At 31.2% G+C, this 18,051-nt stretch overlaps 2 protein-coding genes across 7 annotated transcripts in view; both read left to right on the forward strand.

Annotated features, from left to right (window-relative positions):
• The first annotated feature begins 112 nt into the window (after positions 1–112).
• garnet (adaptor-related protein complex 3, delta 1 subunit-like garnet) lies at positions 113–7,335 on the forward strand. The gene is made up of 14 exons (XM_069112697.1): positions 113–456; positions 568–663; positions 741–869; positions 1,326–1,736; positions 2,178–2,251; positions 2,543–2,986; positions 3,064–3,291; positions 3,367–3,529; positions 3,637–3,819; positions 4,081–4,465; positions 4,541–4,809; positions 4,927–5,499; positions 5,667–6,092; positions 6,186–7,335. Exons 1-14 carry the CDS (start codon positions 361–363, stop codon positions 6,276–6,278), a joined length of 3,570 nt encoding a protein of 1,189 aa, XP_068968798.1. The 5' UTR covers positions 113–360; the 3' UTR covers positions 6,279–7,335.
• Positions 7,336–8,579: 1,244 nt separating this feature from the next.
• Positions 8,580–18,051, forward strand: part of LOC138179851 (E3 ubiquitin-protein ligase MIB1-like) — a 452,965-nt gene continuing 443,493 nt past the window's right edge. For all 6 annotated transcript variants that reach the window (XM_069113034.1, XM_069113032.1, XM_069113035.1 and 3 more), the window contains exons 1-8: positions 8,580–8,774; positions 9,270–9,617; positions 9,703–9,903; positions 10,025–10,144; positions 10,229–10,558; positions 10,686–10,833; positions 10,914–11,155; positions 11,301–11,498. In XM_069113034.1, the coding sequence (XP_068969135.1) occupies positions 8,673–8,774; positions 9,270–9,617; positions 9,703–9,903; positions 10,025–10,144; positions 10,229–10,558; positions 10,686–10,833; positions 10,914–11,155; positions 11,301–11,498 (1,689 nt within the window). In that variant the 5' untranslated portion in view covers positions 8,580–8,672. The remainder of the gene's footprint in view (positions 8,775–9,269; positions 9,618–9,702; positions 9,904–10,024; positions 10,145–10,228; positions 10,559–10,685; positions 10,834–10,913; positions 11,156–11,300; positions 11,499–18,051) is intronic.

An 18,051-nucleotide genomic window follows, 5' to 3' on the forward strand; every position in this document is an offset into this window, starting at 1 on the left:
TTTAGTGCGCTTTATATTTTTGTATTAAATAACCAATCGAAACAAACGGTTTGTAACTAGCAAATTTGCAATTTTATAATATTTAGGAATTTTATATTTAGAAAATTTTGTATACGATGAACGAATTGTTGAGTGGTTTGTCTATTTGTGACAATTCTTAGGTTTGATCGCCGTGGGACTTTCTTATCCACCGATCTGTCAAAAAATGTAAATGTAAGACTGTGATTGAAGTTTAAGGTTTCTAACATACGGTAATGCAATCGGAGCAAGTTATCCGATTAAGTCGGAATATTAGGCGGATGTAGAAGGAAAGCTTTTAAGTGATACTGGGAATATACTATTTATTTTTTAAATGCCATTATGGCTTTGCGTAAAGTAAAAGGAAACTTTGAACGTATGTTCGATAAAAATCTGACCGATTTAGTACGTGGAATTAGGAACAATAAAGAAAATGAGGTAAATTTGTAATTACGTTTGGCATATTACTCTCAAATATTTATTACAGACATAACCTTAGTCGAATTATTAATACATATTTTCATTTAAATATGTATCATATTGTTGTAGGCAAAATATATTGCACAATGTATAGAAGAAATTAAACAAGAATTGCGACAAGATAATGTAGCAGTCAAAGCAAATGCTGTGGCAAAGCTAACATATGTAAGTTTCAGATGTATATAATTTGTCACTAGATACATTTTTAACATCATTAATATAATATGTTTTAATTTGTTTAGCTTCAAATGTTAGGGTATGATATTAGCTGGGCTGGTTTCAACATAATCGAGGTGATGTCATCTGCAAAATTTACATATAAACGAATTGGATATTTGACGGCAAGTCAAAGTTTTCATGCAGATACAGAAGTATGATATTATTCGAAAATTGAGATAAAATTTAAGTTTTTAAGAAATCTGACAAACATTCGACATACTCTGCTAAATCAGATATATATATATATATCATATATAATATATATAAATCATATATTTTATTTTGCATATTCATTTTTTTTTAGTAATTTTTTGTGAACAGATATGATAAAATATGCATTTGAAGAATTTTTATGATGTATATTTATTAAATTAATATTGTATTCTATTATGAACAATATTATATTACAATGGATATTTTGTTATTTAGATATATGAAAGTAACACTGCATAAATATCTATAATTTATATTATATGTAAGTAAACAGTAATTATTTCGTAAATTCTGTTATGACATATAAAGAAGATTTGTCAGGTTTCTAAAGATTCTGAATTAGTATAGAATAATTAAATCAATTTTGACAAATACAAAGTGTTGATTCATTGCAGCTGTTGATGTTAACTACCAATATGATTCGCAAAGATTTAAATAGTCAAAACCAGTATGATGCTGGTTTAGCTCTGAGTGGTCTGTCTTGCTTCATAAGTTCAGATCTTGCACGTGATTTAGTTAATGATATAATGACATTATTAACATCTACAAAGCCGTATCTACGCAAGAAAGCTGTACTAATGATGTACAAAGTCTTCTTACGATTTCCAGAGGCCTTGCGGCCTGCATTTCCTAGATTGAAAGAAAAGTTGGAAGATCCTGATAGTGGTGTACAAAGTGCTGCTGTTAATGTAGTTTGTGAATTGGCAAGAAAAAATCCAAAAAACTATCTAAGTTTAGCACCTGTTTTTTTCAAACTTATGACTACATCCACTAACAATTGGATGCTGATAAAAATTATTAAGTTGGTAAGTGAATATTAGCTTTTAATCTTATATCAATAAAGTGAAACAGATTAATGAAGATATAGGCTCATTGTTATAATTAATGAATATTTGTATCCATACATATATATGTATACACATACATTGAACATGAGCCAAATAATATTGGTCTTGTTTCACATGCTCAGTTCTCCACTATAACACTGATTGAGCCGAAAATGGGTCGGCGACTTACTCAACCACTAATTGACCTGATTTCAAGGTTTTCATATTAGTTGATCATCTCTTTGTTACCAAAATATAGTAAATTATAGACATTAGCTGTAGTATGCATTAGTAGCTTGTATTTATTTCTAATATGTATCCACGAATGATTACATTACATATTGTAAAGTGTAAACTATGTTTAGCAATATTCATATGTTAAATATCATCATATTTCTTAGATTGCAATTATATTTCCAGTTTGGCGCATTGACACCTCTAGAACCTAGGCTTGGCAAAAAATTAATAGAACCCCTTACAAATTTGATACACAGGTATTTCATGTATTTTTGTCTAAATGTAAACCAATATATTGGGTTTGCAGGTTTGTTCACTGCTTGCGGATTAGTTTAATATTTTACTGCTCCTAACATGGAAAATTTATTTAGATATTTATTTTCTTTTAATTTTTTGTATTCATATGTCTTTGTCATTAAATAAATCCTAAATGATAAATTATGTAATTTATTGTATTTTGCAATTTAATTTTTCAAATGATTAATTAGTTATATAATTATTATAATCGTGTAATGTTATACTAATTGTATGATATTACTGGTTTTTAGTACATCTGCAATGTCCCTACTATATGAATGTATAAATACAGTAATAGCTGTATTAATTTCAATTTCATCTGGCATGCCAAACCATTCTGATTCGATACAGTTATGTGTTCAAAAATTGAGGATATTGATAGAAGATTCTGATCAAAATTTAAAATATTTGGGATTGTTAGCAATGTCGAAAATTTTAAAAACTCATCCAAAAAGTGTACAAGCTCACAAAGATCTTATAATGCAATGCTTGGATGATAAAGATGAAAGTATAAGATTGCGTGCCTTGGATTTACTATATGGAATGGTTTCAAAAAAGAATTTAATGGAGATAGTTAAAAAGTTAATGGTGCATATGGATAAAGCTGAAGGCACTGCTTACAGAGATGAATTACTCTCAAAAATTATTCAGATATGTTCGCAGAATAATTACCAATTTGTTACTTATTTTGAATGGTAAAATAATCACCAAGTTCATATTTGTTAAAATATATTATATTTTACATTTACATAATATTTATCCACATTTATAGGTACATATCTGTATTGGTTGAACTTACAAGAATGGAAGGTACCAAACATGGACCATTAGTAGCAACTCAATTACTCGATGTAGCAATTCGTGTCCAAGCTATACGAAAATATGCAGTTCAACAATGTGCCTTATTGCTAGAAAATTCATACCTTTTAACAGGTCAACCAAGAGCAACAATGTCTGAAGTTTTATACGCTGCTGCATGGATTTGTGGAGAATTTTCTAGGTATTCTATAATATAGTTTCTGACTTGTATTACTTTTCTGTTTAAAATGTAATTGATAATATATTACATTAACAGTGAACTAGAGGATCCTATAGTAACATTACAATCAATGTTACGATCACAAGCCTCCAGTTTACCAGGACATATTCAAGCCGTTTATGTTCATAATATTTTAAAACTTGCAACAGCAACATTATGTGAAGCTGTAAAAGATGGAGATACAGAGACTATGGAACAGGTAAAATAATCTACAAATACCAAAATTATTATTTATCTAATTATTTATGTATTGTATTAAATGATGTTCATCTCAGAATTATACATAAATTTTGTTGTATTTTATAGATTTTTGCACTGAAAGATAAAATAGCTGCATTTGTATGCAGCGGGGATTTAGAAGTTCAAGAAAGGTCTAGTTCTGTATTGGTTTTACTTGAATGTTTAAAAGAAAGTCCTGGTTTGGCAGAAGAATTAATGGAAGCGTTTGAAGGAGAGCTTAATCCTGTTGCGCCAAAAGCACAAAGAAAGGTAATTATTATTTATATGTTTTCATATAATTTTATTAGTCAATATTTTCTTCATTTGTTTCAAAAAACACATTCTATAAAATCATATTATTGTTATTAATTTCCTGTGTATTGATTTTTTATATTTTTTTCACACATTTTATGTATTGAATGTAATGTTCAAATTAATATTAGATGTTTGTTTTCTTTTATTGTTACCAGAAATAAACTAAAAAATAATAATAATTATTATTATTTATATACATTATCTTACTTTATTTAGGTGCCAATTCCTGAGGATCTGGATTTAGATTCATGGATCAATGATCCACCATCAGAAAGTTCAGATTCAGAAGATCAAGATATGAATGATATTTTCGTTAAGACGGAGAAAATGAACGATTCCTATCCTAAACGAGAATTTAATGAACCATCAGCAGAGGAACTTCAAAAACGACGTGAAGCTAGAAAATTAGAACAACAAAACAATCCACATTATTTAAAAGGCACATTTAAGAATTCCACATCATATCATAACTCATCAAATATTTATGAGGAGTTTGAAAACATTCCTGTAACGGAATTAGATATTCCAGTTTCTTTAAAAATTACGAATAATCATAAAAGATACAAAGTACATGGCAAGAAGAAGAAGAAGACTAAGAAAAGTATGTTTAAATCTTGCATATACATGCGCTCCTGATAATTATATTATCTTAAACTGTAAACATTACAATCTTTAGGTAAAAAGCCTACTTCAGAAGATGAACAGGATGATATTTATCCTATTCAAGTGGTGAATACTGGGATTGGTGAATTACCACCAGGTGCAGAATTAAGTGATAGCGATGACTATGACCATGTGGATGTAAATGACCCACATAGAGCCTTAAATATTGATTTGGATCTACCTTTGAGGGATGATGAAAGATTACCTGTTTCAGAACATAGAGTTAATGAAAATAATTTAGTTCAAGAAACTACTGAATCTAAAGGAAAGAAAAAGGAAAAAGTAATATGTTTCTTCTTTTGTTTAAAAAGTTATAATATATTAAATATAAATTTTATTTTTAATAAAGAAGTTATTAGTTCAAAATTAAATATAGTTTTATTATATTTTGTTTATTAGGGGCATAAAAAATCAAAGAAGAAAGTTAAAGAAGTTAAAGGAAAACGTTATGACAATCAGTTACAACTTACTGATATGTGGTTAGAAAATAATACTTCCACAGGAAATATTCAGCCACCTGTTGCTAATGAGTATACGGAGGTTTTCAGTGAAAAGGAATCAGAATGGAAAGATGCTAAACGCAAGAAGTCAAAAAGTCAAGAAAAGCATAAAAAAACGGACGAGGACTCGAAGCATAGAAAATCAAAAAGATCGAAAATTAAAAAAGAATCTTTAAAAAAATCTTCAGATTATGAAGAAACCGCTGGAATTTCGACACCGTCTAAAGAGATATTACCAGATTTAAGATATAATTTTTCACTTTCTGAAGATAATACAATTTTAGAACCAGTTACTTCGTACGAAGAATTAGCTAAAAATAAAGTGCTATCTATAGCATACGAATTGAAACAAGTTCCTCACGAGTCAAATAAATTAGTTGCGTCAATACTCATTACGAATAATTGTCAGAAGCTTGTAAAGGAATTAGTTTTTGATGTTCCAGATACATCGTCATTGAGATTAATGAGAAATGTAAGTTAATATGTACAATGAAGCAACAAAGCAAAAATTGTATAATTTTACAACTGAGTATATTATTTCTTACTTTGATAATTGCTATTTCTTACGTTATGTACGATATTTAACTTGCGTGGCAACAAAATAAAGAATTAATTTTAATAAATATGCTATTCTTTCAGATTGGAGATGAATTTGGTATAAAACTGCCATTCCAACTGTCTCCACAAACCAGTAAAGAAACACAGTTTACTATTTTAATCTCAGATGTAACATTTGCTCAGAGGTTGAGAGGCACGCTTACATATATGTTAGAAAGCAAAGAAAGTACATTGCAAGAAAAACTTGACTTTACTATGCATTTAACTTGCAGTAAGTTCATGGTCGGCCATCTTTCACATAAGGATATATTAACAGAATTACTTAAAAGTGGTCAACTTGTATACAAAGTTAGGAAAGAAATTATCCTTTCTCAAGATTTTGATGTTATTCTAAATTTAATTTGTTGTAAATGTAACCTTACTCTTGTGGAACAAATCAATGATACTGCATCTTTATATGGACACTCTTTGAAAGGACATCATGTGTGCCTTTTATTAAAGTATAACGTAAGACAAATATATTTTACTTCTTAACATTTAGCATTAATAGTGATTTTAATAAAATAGTAAATGTAACAAAAATACAATTTTCTCTTATAGAAGTCATCAGGCAATTTGGTAATTGAAGGTAAAGGTGACAATAACACGTTATTGTCAGGAATTGGAGAAGAAATTTTAAGGATTCTAACATAATATTGAAATAAACTGAAGTGTCCGTATTTTATGAGTCCTATCCTCATTCATTGCAGCCGTGTTCATTGCGTAACTCAATAGTAAAATGAACATTCTATATTATATATATAAAATAATGGCTATAGAAATCGTATCCGCAAACTTATCAAATATTTTCAGAAAAAGATCTTATCTAAACTTTACATCTAATTTAGGTAAACAAATTTCTAACATATGCATGTAAACATACACATGTATGTGTATAAATAGACACATGTATAATTATCTATATGTGTATGTAAGATAAAGTTTTAAGAAGAGGGAAGAGAGATTTATCAGAAATTGAAGACATCAGAAAGGAAGTAGTTTATTTCATTTGCATGCAATTTCAGTTTATGAACTCAAGTGCAATAATAAGATAGTAGATTATAAAATGAAATATTTATTTTAATAAACTTTATCATTTAACTTCAAATAGAAGTTTCAAATTGAGAAGTTTCTGTGTAATTTACTATATGTAAATATTACATATTAATGACAATTTTCTTAAAAGTTAGTCATGTTTCATATTAATATAAATAAAACATGTTTGTATAGCTCAGAATATTGAAATACTAAACTATTTTGCCAAAGTGAAGGAGAAGTATAATAAACTTTTTATGTGAAATATTATTTGTAAGAGTATTCATCTGTAAAGTAATCCAAAATATCTTAATAAATTACAAATATTGTATATTAAAAATTAACTACTTATACACTGATATCTTCAATTTTGTGTTTATTGAAGGATTAATATCATAATTACGTTGTTGAACTACTGATTAAACTGTAAAATACATCATGGATACTCGCGATTCGTGTGAATGTACATCGATGTTTCTCAGCGGAGTGTATACTTTCTTCATGTAATGACTTTGTAATATCAATAATTTAATACACATAAGGTTTTATGATAAGCATATAAATATGCAACATAGTAACACATGGAACACCAAATGTAAATAGCCAATACTTGTATGCTATAAACAATATCTTTATTTTAAATATCTTCCAAAAAATAATCTCATTTACGTAAAAAGACGTTCTATAAGAAAGTAATTTAATTATACATTACTCCTCTCTATATTAACATTAAACTTATGATTTGAAGTTATAAACGATAAATAAGTGCTGATGAATAATTGAAAAAATATTAACAGCATAAATGCCAGTAAATGATTTATAAAAATTGGAATTAATATCTTAGCCTTTAGACAGATTTAAACCGTGAGGAATAGAAATATTGTGTATCAATAATATGAATATTGAACTTCTTGCTTTAAATACTTTTTCTTTAAATGTAAATTTTTGAACTGTTACTTTTTTTATTGCTATTTTTGAAAACGAATTTTCATGTTCTGTTGTAATAACATTTACTGTGCCAAAAAAAGATTAATCAATAACAACTTCGTCCTTCGAACATATAATAGTGTGAAAATATATTTAAGCCAAGTAACTTTTTGTTTCCTTTTTGCATTTATATATAATACTAAATATACTATTAGTTTATGAAGATTATTGACATCATGTTTTACATCGATTGTAGTTTATGTATACTGATGTTTATAAAAAAAATATTCGTTTTTACGAATAATAACGATCTGTTAAATTTATTCATAAAAATTGTCTTACTCTTTGTACTTGATATATATAAAAATATAGATTTTATCTTTGAAAATATGTTTTATGTAGAAAATTTTTTCTTATTAAAAGAGGTATAAAAATCATACTTTTTATATGAATTATATTTACTTATAATTCAATTTTTTGTGGGGGGTAAATGTTTAAATTTATAAGTGAGCATTAATTTTGTTTTAAATATTACAATGTATCTTTTTTGTTGATAATTAAATATATAGAAAATATAATATAAATCTTTAAACAATCGAAATAAAGCTCAGAAATTGTAAACATTAACATTGCTCGGTTTTTTTTTTAATGAAATTGGATTTAATGATATATTTTTTTCTTTTTTTTTTTATTTACTTATAATTCTCAATGAGAATCGATTGTAAAATTCATCCAAATAAAAAGTGATATTTTTCGTGATACATGTAGTATCATAAAATTCCCTAGATTTGCAATTTTGTTGTATGAAATATATTCAGCTGATGAAATGTATTCAGTATGATATACTATGATATATTCAGTTGATTTAACTTATATAGCAACAAAAGTTTAGCTTATTATGTAATAATATTATAAAATAAATATTTTTAAGATCCGATGGATGAGTTGCATTCACATAAAAGGTTGGTATAACATGTTTTGACATTAGTTTAATATGGCGGTATTTTTTAGTGTTAGTGCATGGTAAGAGTATCGCGTTCTTTAATATTTTTGTGTTATTAATTGAAATTTTGTTGCCAATGAATTATGGAGGCTGGTGCGAGTACCGGTACTCGTACAACGCGATTTATGATGGAGGGTGTCGGAGCCCGAGTCATCCGTGGACCCGAATGGAAGTGGGGTAAACAGGTTAGTAAAGAGGTTAACTGGTTTTAATATAATTTTTATATTTTCACATAACATACGATATATATTTTATTTTTTTATAATATTGCATGTCCGTTAAGGTTATTGCATCATACTTAATATTCGTTTAATTTACTGTTGGAAAGCTTTTATGTATATTTATTATGTTCTATGTATAGTTTATTAATATAGTTTTAGCAATTTACTTTATTAAAACATTTTGTATAATTATGTTATATATGTATATAAGATCGCAAATTTAATTCTTATGTTTTGATTTATTTTGTTTTGTATACATTATTTTCTTTTGTTGTAATTAATTTCCAAGCACTTTAAACGATAAGAACTGTTTATAATTTGTCTTGTTTTTGTTTTAATAATCTTGAAAATTTTGTATTCTTTTTTGAGATATAAATAGACTATTACTATTGAGTTTCTTCTATGTTAATGTGTTTATGGTCATAAATATGTTTTAAGTATAATTTTTGAATATGACAGGATGGAGGAGAAGGTCATGTAGGAACTGTTAGAAATTTTGAATCTCCAGAAGAAGTAGTTGTCGTTTGGGATAATGGTACAGCAGCTAATTATCGCTGTTCTGGTGCATTTGATCTTCGAATTTTGGATTCAGCTCCGACTGGCGTGAAACATGATGGAACAATGTGTGATACGTGCAGACAACAACCAATATTTGGAATTCGTTGGAAATGTGCAGAATGTGGGAATTATGACCTTTGTTCTATTTGTTATCATGGAGACAAGCATCACTTAAGACATAGATTTTATCGTATAGCAACACCTGGAAGTGAAAGAGTATTATTGGAACCACGACGTAAAAGCAAAAAGGTATTAATTCACTTCTTTAAATGTTATATTACTATCATCATCATTATAATACTAATATAACTTATCTTTTTATATATGATGTTAGATCGCAATTCGTGGTATATTTCCTGGTGCCAGAGTTGTAAGAGGTGTTGATTGGCAGTGGGAAGATCAAGATGGTGGAAATGGTCGAAGAGGTAAAGTTAATGAAATTCAAGATTGGTCTGCAGCTAGTCCACGTTCAGCAGCCTATGTTATATGGGATAATGGTGCCAAAAATTTGTATCGTGTTGGTTTTGAAGGAATGGTTAGTTTAAAAGATAAATTATTAAGTACTGTCATAAATCAGATATAGCTATGTGAATTACGAGAGTAAGTATATATATTTAAAGAATAATATGGACAATTAGCGATTGTTAATGTTTCAGGCGGATTTAAAAGTTGTTAATGATGCTAAAGGCCAAACAGTTTACAGATATCATTTACCACTATTAGGTGAACAGGGTCCAGGTCGCACTGGCGCCCATGGATTACAAATTGGAGATCAGGTTATTGAACATCATGATTATTATAAAACAGTATAATAAAATTTCTAAAAACAAAAGTAATAAATAAAGCTGTTTGTTTTGTAGGTTAATGTTGATTTAGAATTAGAAATCGTACAATCGTTACAACACGGGCATGGTGGTTGGACGGATGGTATGTTTGAGTGTCTTGGTACTACAGGGACTGTTGTTGGTATTGATGAAGATCACGATATTGTTGTGTCCTACCCAAGTGGAAATCGATGGACCTTCAACCCTGCTGTATTGACAAAAGTACAAATACCAGTCCCCGTTACTAGTTCAAGTTCTGACAACCAAACATTTGCGGTCGGTGATTTGGTACAAATATGTAACGATATAGAAAAAATACAACGACTTCAACGAGGTCATGGTGAATGGGCTGAAGCAATGGCACCGGTACATTATATAAAATTCTCTAGAATATAGATTTTACAAAACAATTTTATTAAAATTAAATAAATTTTGTTATTATACAAAATACAAATTAATTTTAAATACATGTATAATATTTATGTTTTTATAGACTATGGGAAAGATTGGTAGAGTTTTGCAAATTTATCACGATGGGGATTTAAAAGTAGAAGTTTGTAGTACATCTTGGACATATAATCCTCAAGCAGTTACCAAAGTTGCAAGTAGTGATGGTAGTGTACCAGGAAATAGCAGTGGGGGTATGTTTAAAATGTGTTTAATTTATTTGCACCATTTCCTAAAATTTGGAAGAGAAATAAACATTTTTTAACTTTTTCAGAACGTCTATCAGCGTTGTTAAAAAAATTGTTTGAAACGCATGTTTCGAGCGATGTTAATGAAGAGTTAGTAAAAACCGCTGCGAATGGTGATGCAGTTAAATGCGAAGAATGTTTAAAGAGACCTGAAGCTGATGTGAATGGCGTATTTTCGGGTCATACTGCTTTACAAGCAGCAAGTCAAAATGGTCACCTAGAAGTCATTAAAATTCTCCTCCGTTATAAAGCAGATGTTGAAATAGAGGTAAGAAGAGAACTAAGTTTTTTTAATTTATTATTATTTTAAAAATAATCTATGCAATATATATATATTACCATTGGAAGGTTATGTATTTAAGAATACTTAATTATTAGGTATATTGAAAGTAAACGATTTATGATACATTTAGGATAAAGATGGAGATAGAGCTGTACATCATGCAGCATTCGGAGATGAACCGGGCGTAATGGCATTATTAGCTGGCGCTGGCGCTGATTTGAATGCTAGAAATAAAAGACGCCAAACTGCTCTCCACATCGCGGTTAATAAAGGACATGCCGGTGTAGTGCGCACGTTATTGGAGTTGGGATGCCACCCAAGTTTGCAGGTAAGTAATAATATGTATTTTTACATGTATATCCTTTCCAATATGTATATTTTTACACACATTTCCTTTTCCATATATTTGTTCCTATATACATTTTCTTATGTATATAAGTTTAGTATAGGACTTTTAAATTTCTTTACGAAACTTTAATTGATTTAAAAGTAAAAATATTATTGAGCACCGAACTTAATAGATTTAATATTATAATTGGAGAGATTAATATTAAATATTGTTAATACTTTTAATTAAATTTATATATTATAGTAGTGACTTATTGATTAATATAAGTCTCCTTTAGCTTTTGGAAATTACATTACTTGCACTATAATATATTAGTAAATCTATTGTTTCTTGTGTAATAATTTCGGTAAAATAAAGAAAATTAAAAATACAATATATTGATATTTTAATTCAATATATACACTTTTCTTATTATTAATATATATAGAGTGATTATTGGAGATACGTTGTATTTCTAGAGTAGGATATACATAATATAGATATTGGGCAGTCATTCTTAATAATCACTCTTTATGATAGATTTATATAGTATTTTTATTTCAATGCTATTACATTTGAATAAATTGCTATCTTAAAAGTTTACTTATTTGATTCCTAATTTTTTTTATTAAATTTCATTACAATATGGTATATACATTATATCTATAAAATTCTAATAAAAAAAGAGAATTGTAATTTTAGAAATATTTTAAGATGAATTATTTACGATTACGTTACTTCTCAGTGATTTATGAAAATATGGATTCACTTTTCTTTCCTTATATTTAGCTTCTTATATACTTAAATTTTCATTCGATTGTTTATCTATTAGTTTAAGCATTTCGAAAAGTTTTGATTCGTAACTAACTTTTTTGAATTTCAATCATAGTATAATTTTAATCTTAAATATTTCAGATTTGATTACATTGTTTCTGTTTCATTCATTATTTTTAATTACACAAATAGAACGTATTTCCACAATGTTTTCTTTAACATTAACGAATTTTTAATTTTATTATCATTATACACCAGAAGTTATCTATGAGTTCATTGTATTTTCTAGAATTTAGTATACGGACCTTGCGACTTGGTTTTTGATTGGTACTGTTACTAATTAATAGCGAAATTTATCGCGTTACACTTATTTGTTTAAAATAGTGCAAATTATATTATTATAATTTTATTTGCATCCGAACAATAGAAACATTTCGCAAACTATTAACTAATTATTATTTAAAGTAAGTAAAAGTAACATCAATTTTTGTTAACAACTTCTGAAGCATAAAACGTTAACTTTTACGAATATCTCACGATTAATTAAGAAAATATAATTCCTGTTTATTTTATGGAATAATATACGTTAATAATAATCGTTAATTTACGGAAAAATGAATTTATACTTTTGGATATGAACGATCGTTATTTAAAATTTCAATAATATATACTTCTCGTATCGTTGAACCTATAAAAACATACATATACATATGTATGTGTCGTACGTATTTCGTCATTGTTAATTCGAAAAATCTCTTACATATGGAACATTCAGTATGGTTATTTAATTTTTTATTCCGTTAGCGGGCAATTTCGCGTGTCTACTGCGAATTTTTCTACCTCAGCTTAATTACTCAGTCTCCGGAACCATAAGGTCGTCGTCATCACCGTCGTCGTCGTCGTCGTCGTCATCGTCGTGCACGGACAGAGTTCCACGTACGAATGTGAATTAGTGTTAATTCACCTTTGTTACATGGGTATCTCCTCATTTGCAGGAGACTTAATTAATTCAGTTATCTGCCTGGAGGAAGCCTCGAATTCCACCTGCGTTACGAGTGTCGCAGGATTGTGTTTGAGAATACGTGTTGCGCATAATCAAGCCCCGTTCTCTGTACATTCGGTGTCCGGGCAATGGGGTATAACACAGAGAATTTCTATTTTCCTTCGAAACAATTCAAACCTGAAGACAACTGGGAGCGTTTTCTGCGATAAACAACACTTACGTGCTTGGAATACGCTCTCAAGGATCGACTTCCCCTTTTGTTTCTCGCATTTTTCCCCTCCCAGATAATACTGTCCTTCCTGTCTATCTCGAGCCACTATCATAACACGAAACGTTTTAAGAACTCGAAACGGAGGAAGGATACGCACGCTCGGTTCCAGGTGAAATTTTGGATAGAAGACGATTTTCGGACACGAAGTTACGCGGCTTTATACTTAAGAAGCTTACACACTACCGCTTAAGAGTTTTCGGACGCTCGGTTATTTTCTTCGCGTTATATCTATTTTTGCGCTTACTAGAATTTATTAACGTCTCGTTTTAAGTCTACCGCAATTCTCTTCAGATTTATAAAGGCTCTCGGTTTTAATCTTACCCTAGATCTTGTCCTGAATCTAATGTTGAAGCACGAGCCTTGCCGGGATTCAACGAGGTCTTGCTTAGAACTAATCTCCAACTCGCTTAGAACTTTAACTTATTTTCGTGTATCTGCGAGCTGAATGTACATTCCTGGATTCTATCTTAGCTTCTTGCACGGATCCACTTACATACAAGTACAAACTTGCTTCTTTAAGTGAATGATCAACGTAAGCTTGTATAAACTCCTTGATAATATCAAAGGAATATTTACGTGGTTTTCATATCTCAAAGAGTATTTTCTATCGTATTGATCAAGTATCTGCGATAAAATGTAGCGGTATGTTCACTTAATACGTTATAATTTGAATCAGTTAGTAACAGGCAACTTTAACTATCGTTACAAAATTTTTCTTGAAAATGAATTCCAATATAGAGGAATGACATTACGAGCAGTTATAGCTTGCGAGTACTGCGCAGAAATAATTATTTTTCAGACTCTTTAATCATTCAAGAGTTTCCTTCGTGTTCGTATTCTTCTAAATTTTTAGAATCTTGGAAGTTAAGTCGTTGAGGCTCGAACCTCTTCGAGAGGATTCATTAAACGGGCATATTAGAGATTCTTTGAAACGCCAGCACACTAGAAATTACAATAAATTATTGCAAAACCTTGTGTTCGTATAACGCTCTTTTCACAGGTAAGGAAAGTAATTAAGAAAGTTAGGTAATGCGTCCTCTCATTTTCATAATCACCGCGCGAAATGGTATAAATTAACAGTAAACGTAAATCAAGGACGTTTTTAAGGGCTGTGGGTTGATCAGTTAGCTGTGTACCGCTGCAATATACCAAGTTTATATAAGGCGTACGATTTTTTTTAAGAATTTGTTTACATCTCTTTGAAACAAGTACATTTTAAAGATCTTTCACACGAAGCATCGTTCTTTCGCAAATTTTCCACCAGATCAGCCGAATTTTTACTCTCAAAGCTATGAACGATCTAAATTATACAGTAAAAATATACGGAATTGTTATTGTCATATGGGATTGAATGATTCCAACTAGTCGTCGAAGATAGAAAAGTGAAAAAAATCCCAAGAAATGCGAGAAATTATTTGGAAGAAAATTGTCTACCAAACATATAATGCTGGCAAAAAATAATGCTTATTTTTGTAATTTTCTACTCTTACCTCTTGAAATCCTCTTTTCATGAATCTCACGTTCTTCTAACATGGGACTGAATTATTCTGAGTTGTGACGCTTTTGAAATACACGTGCGAATTGCCAATGAAGTAAAATTAAATAGTTTCAAGTTATATGTGCACTGTACGGTTGTCTGACGTATAATACGTTTGTATGTGATCTCTGCAAGCGTTCAAATACTTTGTACAGATGCGAATAGATCGATATCTTTATTCACCGACGAATGTTGTCGCATGATCGAATCGTTGCTTGGTTAATCGAAAAGTAGACAATCGTGGTGCTAAAGGGAGTCATTATAATTTACGTGGAAGCGTGTAAATTCGAACTAATGACGACTAATCGTTTCCTAGAAACCATATTTTCCCATGGCGTTGTCAACTCAATCTCTTGGACAGCGTGTTTCAACTATTTTATTTCACGAACACGATCATCATTATTGCGTGCACTATAATTGAAGTCGATCGTGTCCGCTACGTTGATCGATACAGTTAAATAAATCTGGCGAATAAACCGTGGTAATCGGTATCGCCGCGTAATCGTACGAGCGAAACCGCATAGCCGATGGTTATGACGATTATTTTTTAACGATTTAATCTGGGCAATTAATAACGATCGTCCCATAAATTTGGAAATTCCACGAATGAAGGAGTAACCTCTACTCTATCTAGATCGTTCATTCACCATCCATAGATCGTTCATTCATTATCGTTAGACTGCGAATATTCATGCGGAAGTTTTACCAACGCTACCAAACAAATAGAATCTAAGCAGAGATTTCTTTCGCTCGCTAAATATTATAACCAGTGGCATACTTTGGGTATTTTATACAGGGTGATTGGTAACTGGTGGTACAAGCGGAAAGGGGGTGGTTCTACGCGAAAAAAGAAGTCGAAAATGTAGAATAAACATTTTTCGTTTGAGGCTTTGTTTTCGAGAAAATCGGCTTTGAATTTTCGCTCGGTACGCGTGCACTTTATCGCGTCTCGTTATAACGGATCTCACTGTAGATCGTTGTCTCGATGGAAAAATTAAAAAAAAAATTTTTATTCTATATTTTCGACTTCTTTTTTCGCGTAGAATCACCCCCTTTCCGCTTGTACCATCAGTTACCAACCACCCTGTATATCTTTATATTATATACATTCAATACGCTTGTTTGCAGTTTTAAATTTCCCATGAACGTGAAAAAATCCGCCGTCTAATTACTCAGAAACGTTCGCGAATGACGCGAATTTGCCAATGCATTACTATTGAAAATACGATCAATCCGAGTATAAAACGCGAACAGGTTCTAAGAGTATCGTCTTTGTATTCGGTCAACCGCGTGATCCGAAGGGGTTCGTAGGGGATGAAGTAAGAACGAGACACCCGGTAGCCCTTTGCTCCGTCGTGCGAATAATGCATTCAGTCGAGCTAGGAGACTTTGCGCCGCTGCGACGTCTTCTATCCGAGAAAATGGTTCGCAATTTCGACATGGGGCGAGGTAGGGGTTGGAAAAGTGGTGTGCCTATAGCCCGTATGGCCCCTATTACAAATCCAATACCCACCTAGCAGAATGGTATACGGCGTCTTTTTTCTCTTTCTTTCTTCGCCTTCTCTCTTCCTCTTTCTTTTCGTCTCTTTTCTCTGCTCGCTCAATCTATCTCACGACCAGCGTACCTGCTAGGCTAGAGCCGCATCCTGGTGCGATGCCGCTATAAAACATATTCGCTGACAGCGACAATATTCCCCTTGGTGCAGAGTCGACAGAAGTAACGCTCTTGGCTCATGGCGCGGCCTGAAAGAAAATGTCCGCTTCGTGCGGCCGATCGCGCTCGAGGAATATCGCTTGTGATCGGTCGAAAAGGGCTATGCCAAAGATAGATAATTCAACTGGCTGGGGGATTCGAGTCACGAGTGAAGCGTTACGCCCTTCTGCAGCGGCGATCGCCTCGTAAATCTTTACATTGTTGGCACTTTTGCTGATGAGTGATTTAGCGCACGATACGAGAAACGTAACGTTGCCTGTTGTTTGCGAATTTCGGGCGAATCTTTCGTTCCGGTTTATGGCTGAAATTTGATAAATTCGTTACTGTCCTGTACGCTTTGCGTAAGGAACAGTGAAATTTCTGTACAAGGACGCACAAAAATATTAGCGTAGATCAGATCTCTCGCTCGATCCATTCTCCAAATGTAACTTCCGATGGCTATCTTTGCGAGGCTTACGTCCTTGAGCCGAAGCTCGTTCCAAACCTTCTCCAATTACGTTGCGTTAAAGCATTTCCTTTTATTCGCCAAGTGGCGTAGAAATTAGAAGATCGATGAAAACGTGTTTCGATTGTATGAATTTTTATTTCAATTCTCATTAAAATACTTGTTTTCATCTGTCAAAACGTATGCTATATTTTTCCGTGTAATCTTCGTATTGTAACCACTGCGAGTTGATACCACTAAACACGATCCTCATAAGAGAACAAACATGTTCGTCGAGAGGAATACAGGAATTGCTAATTCGCTCTATCTGATTACGAATTTTACTTGCAACTATACGATCTAGTTACGGTGCAGTAATGGTGGGTGCAAGCGACGTCGTACCATGTTAGACAGGGAGGGTAGAGGTTGTTGTGGCCGGCTGCACGAAAGCTGGCTCGTTGATTAAGAGACAACAATGCTTCAAAAACGTATCGTCACTGACGGTGACGATATTGTCCTTGGAAAGGACTTAACAATGGGACCATCTGTGGGTAAACGCGGGAAAAATATCGGTCCTTGAATCGCTGCGTAAAATGTTGTCTCTTAAAGCTCGTCTTACGGCAATGCCAAGATAAATAAAGCGCCGTGATAGCTGCGATTTAGCTTAAATACAAATCAGCATCTATCTTCGCGTTAATAAAGTGCTTGATAATTTCATGGAGAAGCAGGAAGACGATGACACAGAAAATATGGCCATTCTATATGTGTACATTTTATATCCTTTTTTTGTTGCGTTGTCATAAAATTTCATTAAACTGCTAGACTCGAGT

Source organism: Bombus flavifrons, chromosome 5, assembly GCF_040668555.2.
Source record: "Bombus flavifrons isolate JBK064 chromosome 5, iyBomFlav1_principal, whole genome shotgun sequence".
NCBI lineage: Eukaryota > Metazoa > Arthropoda > Insecta > Hymenoptera > Apidae > Bombus > Bombus flavifrons.